The sequence below is a fragment of the Rhineura floridana genome, chromosome 7 (genome assembly GCF_030035675.1).
Source record: "Rhineura floridana isolate rRhiFlo1 chromosome 7, rRhiFlo1.hap2, whole genome shotgun sequence".
Taxonomy (NCBI): domain Eukaryota; kingdom Metazoa; phylum Chordata; class Lepidosauria; order Squamata; family Rhineuridae; genus Rhineura; species Rhineura floridana.
Window position 1 is genome coordinate 25,801,400 of NC_084486.1, and position 13,885 is coordinate 25,815,284.

Sequence of the window (13,885 nt, forward strand, 5' to 3'; positions counted from 1 at the left end):
TTTCTGAAAACAAGGCCATAAGCTGATGATGATCAAATTAAACATAATTGATTATAATCCTAGAAAAACACAAATGCATTTTATTTACTTTATCAACAAACTCCCATACATTGTTTGGAGTAATCTCAGTTTACAGCCTTATTTTACTATACGCATAAACTGTTGCAATAAAAAAGCTCTTGGGTATGAAGTCTGTTTGATGATGCATAACTGTCCCCTGTCAGTTTGTCACTCTCCTGTCCTGTACTTTCTTTGTTTCTGTAAAAAATTAATGCCACCCATCCAGGCACCGATCAGACCCAGACTTGCTTAGCTTCAGGCAAGGTTACTGCATCACCACGCCTTGGGTTCTGTTTCTTGGTCACACTAGAATATTGTGAACTGGGAATGTGTATATAGCTAATACCCTCTTCTAAATGCACAGCAGATCTTTCATTGGGATCAGTGCATGAATCAAAAAACATGGCCACCTCAAGATAAAACAGCTGTCTAAATTTGCCCTTGAGTTGCAAGCTATCATTAGTGCAGCAATCAAACACTGAGTTCTTTAATGCAAGTTGGAAGGGTGAGTTGACATACGCAGGTGCATCACTTGATGGCTCCTAGCTGACTCCATGGAAAAATACTGTGTCTAGGGTGATGAGAGGTGCTATGGAAGTTCTGTCTGAGATGGCTTATGCATACATGCAAGTCACTATTTGATGCTGCAGACATCAAGTGAAATGCATGCATATGTGAACTGGCTCACAGTCTACTGGTTTCAGGAGAAGCTGAAGGTCATTGGAAATAATGATTATAACACACTGACCTTCAAATGTTTTATGAGCCATCTCAGCATATATGAATGTATGAACAGCCTTGCTAGATCAGACTAAAGGCTGATTTAGTGCAGCATCCTGTTTCCCACAGTGGCCAGTCATTTGCCTATGGCAAGCTCATTAGCAGGACAATAGCCCTCTCCTGCTCATGATCCCCAGAAAAGAAAAGCCTGCTTGACCAGGCCAATGGTCTCTCTGGTCCAGCATCTTGTTCTCACAGTGGCCAAGGTGATGCTTGTGGGAAGCCCGCAAGCAGGACCTGAGCACAAGAACACTCTCCCCTGCTGTGGGTCCCAGCATACTGCCTCCGATGCTGATCAAACTCTACCTTTGATCCTGGAGGCAATATACAGCCATGATGACTGGCAGCTGAAAATGACTATACACAATGGATAAAATGTCTATGAGATTTGTCTATCTTTCTAAAGCATACTTACAGGTCGTCCATGAATACTTTCAAAATAGAGTAGGCTTTTCTGGAGACTGAGTTTTTCCAAAGCCATTTGCTTTTTTGTCATAGCCTATTTAAAAAAATGATTTATTAAAAAAAATTAAGAATCAGGTTGTCATTGCAGAAGGGAATATGTATATATTATCTAGGCATATAGGCAATATTAATAAATCCCCAAGTTTCTGTCTGAAGAAATGGTTCCCCCCTGCAAGCCTCACTCACTACAGTGAGAACGCAAACAAAACTCCAGTTGGGCTAGAAAAAAAATCTTGTTGATTTCAAGGGAAGAAAGGTAGGCACATGTTGAAATAAAGAGCATTTTAATGTTGGGGCTTGTGGCATTTTCATAAGACCCTTTTGTCATGTAAACGTTAAAGGGGAAAGCCACCTTATGGCGGCTTCTCCACCTCAAAACAGTCATGTGAATTGGACTTTTAACTTTTCTCCAAAGAATATTCCGGCAAGCCACAGGAAAAAAAAACTCCACTTTTCAGTAGGAAAAATTCCATCTTACCTGATTTTAGTTTGGGATATTTTAACTAGGACATGTCATTGTTCCTAACTGTTATTTTCTGTTTGAGACTCTAGGCGGACTGCCAACACGTGTTGTATGCCAGCATCTGTAAGAAAGCCCCAATGACTGTTTTCTACGCAAAGCACCTTTGAAATGGGGCAATCTGAAGGAGAAGCAGCAAGGAGCAGCTACTATCTCCTCCCACCCACTGCTTTTCTGCTTCAGTTTCCCCTGCTCCATGGCACATGCTTGCAAAGTGGAATGTGTAGTCCTGCACAAATACTTGACTGCAACTGTGGTATCTTATTTTGTTAGGAAGCAAAGAATCAATTCGCTACAAAGAATGCTGACTGTAATCTAGGAAGTTGAGGTGTTCAGTATGCTGCATTCCAATTACAATCACCAGGAACTAACCATGTTGGACTGGAGTCTGTATGTGTTTCTTAAATGGCCTCAAAACTCCATGTCTTCATATCTGAATGTTTCTTATCACCAAAAGAGCTTTAAATATAAAGAAGAACCTATAGTGAAATTCTGTCAATGAATGTTGAAAAACTGTTCACTCTGGTGTGGGTATGTGTAGTATCAGTATTATAGCAAGAAACCTATTGGTCTGAAGTGTCTGAAATGAAAACACGTTTTCCTGATCTGAGAGACATTTTGAAAAAGGCAGTAGACCCACTGAGGTTGCTAGACACGGCTGACTTAGGTTCATGAATTTCATTATGTCCACTTTGAGTAGGACTTAGCTGAATACAACTCAGGATTTGGAATTTTCTTTGCTCAATGCAGGCTGATCAGATATTACTACGAAACTGATACTACCTATGTGGCTGCATCCCCAAAACACTTGCTCATCTTGTGCAATTTGAGGTGCAGCAAAAGAGGGACTGGGACCAATGAAAGTTGGAAAAGAAGGGTAATATATGTATACAAACTGCAGTTGTGAAACACAGTCATTTCCATCGCTCCAAGAGCAAAATGTATCACAAAATGAAGGGCTTTGCTTATTGGCTTCTCAAACTTTGCTTATTCTATCGCTGGATGTTTTTCTTCATCATTCCAGTCATGAAAATTACTCTGCTCTTATGTAAAGTTATAATTGAGGGACTAGGAGGCAGCTGGACTTCCAATTTATTTTATAATTAGCCTTTGAATTACTAATTACCTATTATATAAATAACATGTCATTAAAACATTAAGGGCCAGATGCCTCTCTCCTGACAAAGTCTCCTGGGTCTACTTCTGATTTAAACTAGGTACCTTAATAAAGACATGGCAATCACATCCAGTGATAGATGGACGGCAATCAAGCCTGCTCAGCATATATCTCTCATATATTCTGTCCCTAATACAAAAGTGGCATGCAGATTTGGCACTAAATTCAGTAATAAGACTTTTCATCGGATAAGTTAACTAGGGTCCAGAAAGGAAGGTGACAATCTGGAGCAAGGAAAGGTGTGCTGAATCAATAACATTGCATTTTTGGTAAAAAGAGAAGCTGAGGAGGATGGAAGCTGGTGGATGCAGAATTCAATGAATACAAAATGTGTACAAACACAGCTCCAATTATCCCCAATCACTGACCCTACTGCTGCACCTGAGGCTGATGGGGGCTGGGGTCCAATAACATCTAGAGGGCCACAGGGTTTCCATAGCTAGTGTAGGGCCTTTATGATGGTGGTCCCCCAATTGTGAAACTCTCTCGAGAGAGGTGGAGTTACTTAAGCTTTAGGGTGAAGAGGAACATCTTCCTCTTTCAGAAAGCTTTTTGAACTGTGCAAGCTGGTTTTCATGCAATGCCATTTGATTTTGATCCATGTTTTGGTGACATGGTATTATTGTTTTAAACTGAATATGTTACCAGCTTTGGGTGAGTGAGCACACAAACAAACAAACAAACAAACACACTCTAACCTACCTTCTACTCTTAACAGCTTAGCAACTGACTCAAGCAGTAATGGCACAAGCAACGACTTCTCGAGCTAAAATAACCAGCAAGTATGGTGGATCAAGGAAGAAACCCATTCATCATTCCCTCTATTTCCACTGTTCAGGCTGTGAGTGCTGATTAATGTAGCCAGAACAGACTACAACACAGACAAGAAATATATCAGCAGCCTTGTGGAACCCCAAGATTTGCAGAAATAATAATAAAAAACTTGGCGTAAATTTAAGGTGCATGTAAGCTGACCCTAAAGTGGTTACAGCCAGTGACTCTTCTTCATCCTGCTACAATGATTCACTTGTACATAGCTTGTATGCACCACAGGCCATCTACACATTTGGGACCAAGGGGACAAAGTTCTCTCCATGCACCAGCACTGGAGATCTTATGCAACATCTCCTCAGGTGGCATCTTGTAGAAGTTAACAAAGATAATAGCCCCCACTTCCCAGTCAACCCGCTTGCCTCACAGATGCCACAAAAGCACACACATTTAACTAATCCTAGACCAAGTTTGGCTGCCAGAAAAGTTCTGCCATTTTGTTTTAAAGTTCTGAGGATTAACAAGGGATAAAGCCAGCTTCATGTAAATGCTTCTGACAGGTCTCGTGATTTCTTGGTATAATATTGAGTAACAGAACTAAATTGTGTGGTGGTGGGGATAAACAAGCATGGAAAGAGCCACTAAGGGTCTCTTCAGGCTTTAATTTATTTATTTATGGGGTGATTTATAGCTCACTCTTCATTAATATCAATCCCAGAGCAGGGTAAAACATAAAAAAATAACACATCATAAAGCAATCTGAAAATCAAACCACAGTAACAATAAATCAAATTTACATCACAGCATCTCGAGAGTGAGAAAACATCAACTAAGGATGGGGGAGAAATTCAATTTAGTTTGTATTTAAAGGTGAGCCTACCAAATCCGCACTTTCTGAAACAACCTGCAAACTGAAACACAGCCGTCCTTTGATGTAGATAATCAGTTTCTTTCAAAAAAGGCTGGAACTTTTGAGCTCCTTCCCTTAAAAATGGGATATTTGCAACCAGGCAATTGTTGTTCTAGGTTCAAGATGGGCTTCTTTAGGAGCCGGCACACAGGTTCCTTAAGAGTAGCAGGCACTGCCACCCCCAATTACATGTTCACCACATTCTGGTCCCTCCCAGTCAGTCTGATTATCTCTAATTAGCTATGAAGGACTAGGGTCAAGAGGGCAGGTGGTATGCCTTACCGGTCCAAGCATCTTGTTCACATCATTAGGCCTCAACAACAGAAACTGATCCCATAATATTGGACTAGACAGTGCATTGGACACTTCACATCAATTTGCTATCACTGCAACATCCAAACCACCACAGAGATGGTGATCATAGAATCATAGAATAGTAGAGTTGGAAGGGGCCTATAAGGCCATCAAGTCCAACCCCCCGCTCAATGCAGGAATCCAAATCAAAGCATTCCCAACAGATGGCTGTCCAGCTGCCTCTTGAATGCCTCCAGTGTCGGAGAACCCACTACCTCTCTAGGTAATTGGGTCCACTGTCGTATGGCTCTAACAGTTAGGAAGTTAGGAAGCCAGTCGAGATCTGGCTTCCTGCAACTTGAGCTCATTATTCCGTGTCCTGCACTCTGGGACGATCGAGAACAGATCCCAGCCCTCCTCTGTGTGACAACCTTTCATGCACTTGAAGAGTGCTACCATATCTCCCCCCCTCAGTCTTCTCTTCTCCAGGCTAAACATGCCCAGTTCTTTCAGTCTCTCCTCACAGGGCTTGGTTTCCAGTCCCCTGATCATCCTTGTTGCCCTACTCTGAACCTGTTCCAGTTTGTCTGCATCCTCCTTGAAGTGCAGAGACCAGAACTGGATGCAGTATTCAAGATGAGGCCCAACCAGTGCTGAATAGAGGGGAACTAGTATTTCACGCAATTTGGAAACTATACTTCTGTTAATGCAGCCTAATATAGCATTTGCTTTTTTACAGCCACATCACATTGTTGGCTCATATTCAGCTTGTGATCAACGACAATTCCAAGATCCTTCTCACATGTCGTACTGCTGAGCCAAGTATCCCCCATCTTTTAACTGTGCATTTGGTTTCTTTTTCCTAAGTGTAGAACTTTGCATTTATCCCTGTTGAATTTCATTCTGTTGTTTTCAGCCTAATGCTCCAGCCTATCAAGGTCCCTTTGAATTTTGTTTCTGTCTTCCACGGCATTAGCTATGCCCCCCAATTTTGTATCATCTGCAAATTTGATAAGCATGCTCTGTACCTCCTCATCCAAGTCGTTAATAAAAATGTTGAAGAGCACTGGGCCCAGGACTGACCCCTGTGGTATTCTGCTCATTACGTCCGCCCAGTTTGAGAAGGAACCATTGATAAGCACTCTTTGAGTACAATTCTGGAGCCAACTGTGAATCCACCTGATAGTTGTTCCATCCAGCCCACATTTAGCTAGCTTACAAATCAGAATATCATGGGGCACTTTGTCAAAAGCTTTGCTGAAGTTGAGATATGTTATGTCCACAGCATTCCCACAGTCTACAATGGAGGTTACCCAATCAAAAAATGAGATAAGATTAGTTTGGCAGATTTGTTCTTCATAAATCCATGTTGGCTCCTAGTAATCACTGCATTGCTTTCAAGGTGCTTACAGACTGACTGCTCCAGAGCTTTTCCAGGGATTGACTGGTCTGTAGTTCCCTGGTTCCTCCTTCTTGCCCTTTTTGAAGATAGGGACAACATTAGCTCTCCTCCAGTTCACTTCACCAGTTCTCCATGATTTCGCAATGATAATAGACAGCGGTTCTGAGAGTTCTTCAGCCAGTTCCTTCAATACTCTAGGATGCAGTTTATTGGGCCCTGGAGATTTGAACTCGTTCAAAGTGATTAGGTATTCCTTGCCCATTTGTCTATCAATCTCAAGCTCCAATCCTGCCCCTTCTACTTCATGTTTCCCGGGAGGGTCATAGACCCTTTTTTGGGAGAAGACTGAGCCAAACTAGGAATTGAGCACTTCTGCCTTTCCTTCGTCATCTGTTATCATTCTGCCATCCTCACTGAGTAGCTGTGCCACCATTTATTTTCTCTATTTACTATGGACATACCTGAAGAAAGCTTTTTTGTTGCTTTTAGCATCCTTTGCTAACCTCAGCTCATTCCCAGCTTTAGCCTTCCTGACACCATCCCTGCAATTCCGTGATACCTGCCTGTACTCTTCCTTTGTGGCCTGGCCTTCTTTCCACTTCCTGTATGTGTCCTTTTTTGTTTTCAGGTCATCTCTAAGCTTTTTGTGAAGCCACATTGGCCTCTTCTGCCGTTTTTTCTTGTTGGAATTGCTTGCCATTGTGCTTTTAGAATTTCCTTTTTTAGATTTACTCTTAAAGTGTGTTGCAAAATTGTTACTGCTGGTGACTATGTGTTCCTGCAACCCGGATACAGAGCTTGATGGCAATAATCTCTGAGCCACTCGAACAACTCAAGTGGGTGGCTGCTCACTGATCTAATGGAGGCAGCAAAATGACCCTTCTTTGCTGCCTTCGCTGCCACAATATAGGGCCAACTATGGACTCTAGCACATTTGGTAATCTTCACTGGTGAAATTTAGAGGCGTTCTAGTCATTATCCAACCAGATAATGTATACAGGGATCAATCAAGCTTCACAGCACTGGAAATAATGCTCCAGAACAATCTGGAGAGATCAAGGTCTCAACAGAATCATCAGTCCTGTACCTGAAAAATCCCCCAGAGCATTCAGAATGTTTCAGATTCCATTAGTCTACAGGGGGTAGATGGCCATCTTAATAGATCGCCCACCCCTGCAGGGGAGAAAGTCAACCACCAGTCCAACCTGACCAGGAAGTGATCTGACCATGATAACAGTACTGTACACAGGTGCCCCTCCCTCTGCCATTTCTAGACCATGTGGTTCCTTACCTGGTGCAGAGCAAATTAAGGGCACGCCCAGCATAGTGTGCTGGGCCACTATCACACTGAGACAGCCTCAAGGTTGTCACGGCGGCCATGAAGTCTCGAGCAGACCCAGTCAAGGGGGCCTCATGATGAACACCACTGTCTTTGGGTTCTCCAACACCACCTCTGAGACAGACTCTGCCTGCTCAAGGACAGAGGCTGTTGACAGGGGGGTGAGCAACATCCTCATTCTGCCTCTGTGACGGATCACCAATTGCAAGCCCTCAAGAGTTTACAAAGAACATAAGAAGAACGCTGCTGAGTCAGACCAAAGGCCTGTCTAGTCCAGCATCCCAGTTCTCACAGAGGCCAACCAGATCCCTTTGGGAAGCTCATTAGCAGGACCTGAAAGCAACAGCCTCCCCACTTGTGATTCCTTGCAGTTGGTATTCAGAGGCAAACGGCTTCCAACAGTGGTGGTAGAACATAGCTGTCATGCTAGTAGCCACTGACAGCATTTTCCTCCATGAATTTGACTGATCTGCTTTCCAAGTTATCCAACTTGGTGGCTGTCATTGCCTCCATTGGAGTGAATTCCATAGCTTACCTATGCACTGTATGAAGAAATTATTTGTTTTGCTTGTCCTAAACCTTCCGACATTCAGCTTCGTTGGATGTCCATGTTATGAAAGGGAGAAAAACTTTCTCCACTTTCTCCATGCCATGCATAATTTTATACGCTTCTATTATGTCACCTCTTGCCTTTTCTCTAAACCAAAAAGCCCCAAATGCTGCAACCTTTCCTCATAGAGGAGTGGTACTATACCCTTGATCATTCTGGTTGTCCTTTTCTGAACCTTTTCCAACTCTACAAAACCTTTTCTGTGGCAACGTGACCAGAACCACTGTATGCCAAATGTGGCCGCGCCACAGCCTTATCCTCCATGAATCTGACTAATCCACTTTTAAAGCCATCGAAGTTGGTGAACATTGTTGGTGTCTTGTGGGAGTGAAAGAACTCCTATAGATCACAATAACACATGCACACACATCCTTCCAGTCCAGCCTGCCCTGGTGCGGCATTGAATACCCACCAGACAAAGCTGGGACAGACTAACTCCACCCTGCCCTCCCACCCAGGTCTCAGTAACACACACCAGGGTGGCCCTCTCATTCAAGATTAAATCATGAAAGGCAGATGATTTCTTTTGGACCGACCTGGTGTTTAATAACAGCACCACCAGTATGCTTCCGAATACCAGTTGCCAAAAACCACAAGAGGGGAGGATGCTTTTGTGCTCAGGTCCTGCTTGCAGGCTTTCCATGGGCATCTGGTTGCCACCATGAGAACAGGATGCTGGATTAGATGTGCCACTGGCCTGATCCAGCAGGTTCTTATGTTATCCTTCAGATATGATTCCTTTGTTTTCTTTTTATCTTACAAAAGCTGCTCCGGCAGCCTCTTTCAGCTGGAGAGTTGTGTAAAAATGCTGCAAATAATCAACTTTCCCCAAATCTAAATGCTAGTGTTCTACTGTACATCCCTCATTCCTACTAGAAGTTTCATAAAACACACCTCAAATGTTTCTGAACAGATACAGCATTTCCTTATCTATCCCAGCCTTACCAAAAGACATTCTTTTTAAAGGGAAGCATTTCCTTCGGCAATTTTGATCGAGCAGCTCTGCTAAACCAATAGTGAAAAACATGGGGACTAAACTGACGGGAACTGATGACAAAACATGGGAGATACTATCCCTGCCTTTCAGTGGTTCAGTACATGACAAATCAGCCCCACAGTTAAGGGTTAGATCTTGGTTCAAGGCTGCACAAAGACAACTACTGTGGAAAAATCATTTTGTCCGGGGTTTTGGTGTTCGGTGCCATCAGTATGCTGATGACACTCAACTCTATTTCTCTTTTCCACCTGAAGCCAAGGAAGCCGTACAGACCCTAAACCAGTGTCTGGCATCAGTGATGGACTGGATGAGGGTAAACAAGTTGAGATTAAATCCTGACAAAACAGAGGTACTCCTGGTCAGTCGGAGGGCAGATCAGGGAATAGGGGTTCAACCGGTACTGGATGGGGTCGCACTCCCCCTGAAGTCTCAGGTTCGCAGTTTGGGTGTACTCCTGGACTCAGCTTTGAATTTGGAGGCCCAGATTGCTGCAGTATCCAGGAGCACATTTGCCCAATTAAAACTGGTGCGCCAGCTGCGCCCGTTCCTGGACCTGCCTGATCTGACCAGGGTGATGCATGCCTTGGTTACATCCCGCTTAGACTATTGTAACGCGCTCTACGTGGGGCTGCCTTTGAAGACTGTTCGGAAATTTAAATTGGTACAAAGAGCTGCAGCCAGAGTACTAACTGGGGCTGGTTACAGGGACCATACAACTCCCCTGTTACAACAGCTCCACTGGCTGCCAATTTGTTTCCAGTCACAATTCAAAGTGCTGGTTTTGACCTACAAAGCCCTATACGGCTCAGGTCCAGACTATTTGACAGATCGTATCTCCCTGTATGAACCTGCCCGGGACTTGAGATCTTTAGGTGAGGCCCTTCTTGTGTTCCCTACACCTTCGCAAGCACATTTGACGCGGACACGAGATAGGGCCTTTTTGGTGGTCGCCCCTAGGTTGTGGAACTCCCTCCCGAGTGAGGTACGATCAGCTCCCTCCTTGCTGTCTTTTCGGCGACAAGTAAAGACTGTTTTATTTTAGCAGGCATTTGGGACAGAGAACGACCAGGATTAATGTCTTATAGGCTTGGTGATCATATTATATGATTTTATTACTTTAAATTGTTCGCTGTTTTAACTTTTATCTTATAGTTTTTAATTTTCCCTTATAGTTTAATTCTTTTTTAATAATATATTCTGTATGTTTTAATGATGTTGTTTTTAGTTGTAAGCCGCTCTGAGTCCTATTGGAAAAGGGCGGGGTAAAAATAAAGTTTTATTATTATTACCTTCATGTTTTCGGGGATACTGAGCTGCTGCCGCTTCTCATTCAAATGTCTCATCACGGCATCCATGGTTTCTTCTACAGATGGGCTCGGGGGAGCGCCTGCTGCGTCCTGCTTCACAGTTTCTTTGGAGCTCTCCTGATGAAGGTTCCTTTGAGGTGCTTTGAGGAGGCAGCTTTGCTCTTCTGACATTTTGAGTTTCAGCTCTAGGAGGAAAATTCACAGGCTATGAATGAGCAACTACTTGCAACGAGGGCCTTCTGCCACCACAAAATATATACACATACTACCTTGCTGAGCTGAATTGCTCACACACAATCCTTACAGGTGACCCTCAGAGTGAAATGCAGTCCTCCAGTCACATAGGGTAGCTCACAAACAACTTAATAAAATTCCTATTTTCAAGAACTGAAGAAGAGGTCTGTTGGAACAGGCCGAAGGCCCATCTAGTCCAGCATTCTGTTTTCACAGTGGCCAACCAGATGCCTATGGGAAGCCCACAAGCAGGACCTGAATGCAACAGTGCTCTCCCCACTTGTGATTCGCAGCAACTAGTTTTGGCTGGCAGGCCACAATGCATAGTTAATGTATATGGCTTGTTAGGTCACAAGCTGTGTCAACCTGCACACATATAGCACTGACCTGAATGAAACCAGGCAATAACTTTGTTTTTATTCCCCTGTATTTTAATCATGCAGTAGTTTTTTAAAGGAAAGTAGGAGGTAGAAGAGAGCTGTCTCTCTGCATATATATAACTGACATACAGACCTGGTTCACATATGCACAACTTCATTGTACTTTGATAACTGGCAGCTGAATGTGTGAGCTGAATGCGTTACTGAATTCATTGCACAGCAATGCATTTGAGGTCATATGAGAGGTATGGAAATTCTGCCCATACTGCCACAGAGAATGCTCTCTCCCAGGCCACCCCTCGAGCTTCTGCAGGTGGCGGAACTACTAAAAGGGGCCCCTCTGCTGATCTCAACACCCGAGAGGGTCTGTAGGGAAGGAGACAGTCTTTCAGATATTTTGGACCTAAGTCATTTAGGGCTTTAAACACTAGCGTGAACACCTTCAATTGGACCCAGAGATGAACTGGCAACCAATGCAGCTGTTTTAAAACAGGGGTTATATGAGATCTAAGAGCAACCCCAGCCAGTAATCTGTCTGCTGCGTTTTGGACAAGTGGAAGTTTCCAATTCGTCTTCAAGGGCAGCTCCACATAGGGTGCATTGCAACAAACCAATCTGGACGTTACCACAGCATGGAGTACTGTGGCCAAGTCGTCTCCGGCCAAAAGGGGCCAAAACTGGCGAACCAGACAGAGCTAGAAAAAGGCACTCGTAGCCACTGAGGTGACCTGAGCCTCCAGTGACAATGTTGCATCCAGGAGTACCCCCAAGCTGCGGACCTGCTCCTTCCAGGGGAGTGCAACCCATTTCAGAACAAACTATCTCTCCACCACCTGGACCTAAGAACTCTGGACACATAACACCTCTGTCTTTTCAGGATTCAGCCTTAATTTACTGGCCCATATCCACCCATCACTGCTACCAAACGATGGTCCAGCACCTCAACTGCCTCTGCTGATTCAGATAGAATGGAGAGATTCTGACAGGCTATATCCGCCATAAGAACAGTAAACCCAGTGTAGAACCAGCTAGCTGGCCAGAAATTCTGCTGCTCCTAAGGAATAATCATATACAGTCTGAAATACAATACTGGAGAAGACCAGCCCACTCCTTGCGCCCTTAATATAGTCCCAGACCAAAAGCAGAGCCTGCCAAGGAGCAAAGGGTTCAGGTGTCCAGCCACCATTGACTTTCAATGAACTCTGGGTGCTGGATTCTCGAACAGCCCAATCTTTAACACAGTTACGGCCAAACTAGGGGTGACCTTGGGAGAGCCATGATCGGATCTCCTGTATTTGCTTTCTGTACCCTCAAAAGGTAAAAGCAGCTGCAAGGGGTGTCGTACCTGTGTGTTTCCCTCCACAGGGAATAGCAGCTTCAGAGAGGCAATTCAGATCAGGAAACAGCATGGAGGAAAAGGATTAACTGTCCTCCCCAGCAACTCCCACCAGTGATGCACTCAGGTAATTTAGGCTCTAGACTTGGTCTTATGTCCCCCACCGCTTTAGATGGTAATGATTAGTTCACTTACTTCAAATAGTCTGTGTGCAAATTCACTTGCTACATTTGGGGACCCTCCTGCTCATTCTGCTGAGTGGGGCCCTGGACTGCTGCCCCAAAGTCCTGCCCTGATGGCACCCCTCTGATGCACTGACATCAGTAGACTATAACTGAGATAGATTACTCCATCTTCATGCAGGATATTGCCCTGCATCTGAAGTTCACCTCTGTGGGTATTCTCAGCTTGGCACGTGCCTTTGTAATAAAGTGAAACTGGTAATAATCTAATTGGGTTGTTTGTACTCATTTATCTCAACTAATGTTTTGCAAAACCTCATCACAACATATAACCTGCATTGTTATTGAAAGAAAAAGTATGAAGTGCTCATGATTTTCCACTGGGAAGGATGCAGATTATATTGGAAACCTAAGAACCCACACTCAAGTGAAAATCTGACACTCACGACATAACAAAATGGGACGGGGAAAGACATAAGTCCCTTAATCAGTTCGGTAACACAGGATCAAAAGTATTATTTAACTATTAATGTGTGAAAGGTATCCGGATAATGAAGCTATTATCTCAGCATTAACTCGTGAGGGAAATCAATGATGCCGCTATTTAAAATTACAGGAAAAGGAATGGAAATCTAGCAAGCCTGTTTCCCATGAAAACCTCATTCTTTTAATTGGAAGAGCTCTTGGCAGACTGCACTTTAAAGGGCATATCTGCACTGCTGGCTTATACAAGTTTTACCCAACTTCCTTCTCCCTGGGGAAACCTGAGGACTAGTGTAGTAAGCTTGGGGGGGTTGCTATGATTCCCAGGAATGATGCTTTAACTGTTAAGACCTGTATGGTCAATGGTATCAAAAGTCACTGAGAGATCGACTTGGAACCACTGTAAAACAGTTCCTCCAATACCCATCTCACCAAGTCAAGTAAGAATAACAGGGTCACACTCCCCGTCCTTCTCCCGATAATGGTCATCCATCAGGGCAACCAAGGCTATTACAGTCACATAACCAGGCCTGAACATAGATTGAAATGGGTCAAGATAATCTGTTTCATCCAAGAGTACTTGCAATTGCTGTGCCACAACCCTCTCAATCACCTTCCCTAAAAAGGGGGCATTTGCG

At 43.8% G+C, this 13,885-nt stretch overlaps 1 protein-coding gene across 10 annotated transcripts in view; it reads right to left on the reverse strand.

Annotated features, from left to right (window-relative positions):
• FAM13C (family with sequence similarity 13 member C) overlaps positions 1-13,885 on the reverse strand; it is a 95,798-nt gene that overhangs the window by 15,600 nt on the left and 66,313 nt on the right. For 5 of the 10 annotated variants that reach the window (XM_061635066.1, XM_061635062.1, XM_061635068.1 and 2 more), the window contains exons 10-11: positions 10,615-10,817; positions 1,256-1,339 (exon numbers count right to left, since the gene is read on the reverse strand). In XM_061635066.1, coding sequence (XP_061491050.1) covers positions 1,256-1,339; positions 10,615-10,817 — 287 coding nt within the window. The remainder of the gene's footprint in view (positions 1-1,255; positions 1,340-10,614; positions 10,818-13,885) is intronic. The other 5 variants (XM_061635067.1, XM_061635070.1, XM_061635069.1 and 2 more) reach the window with 1 other exon arrangement.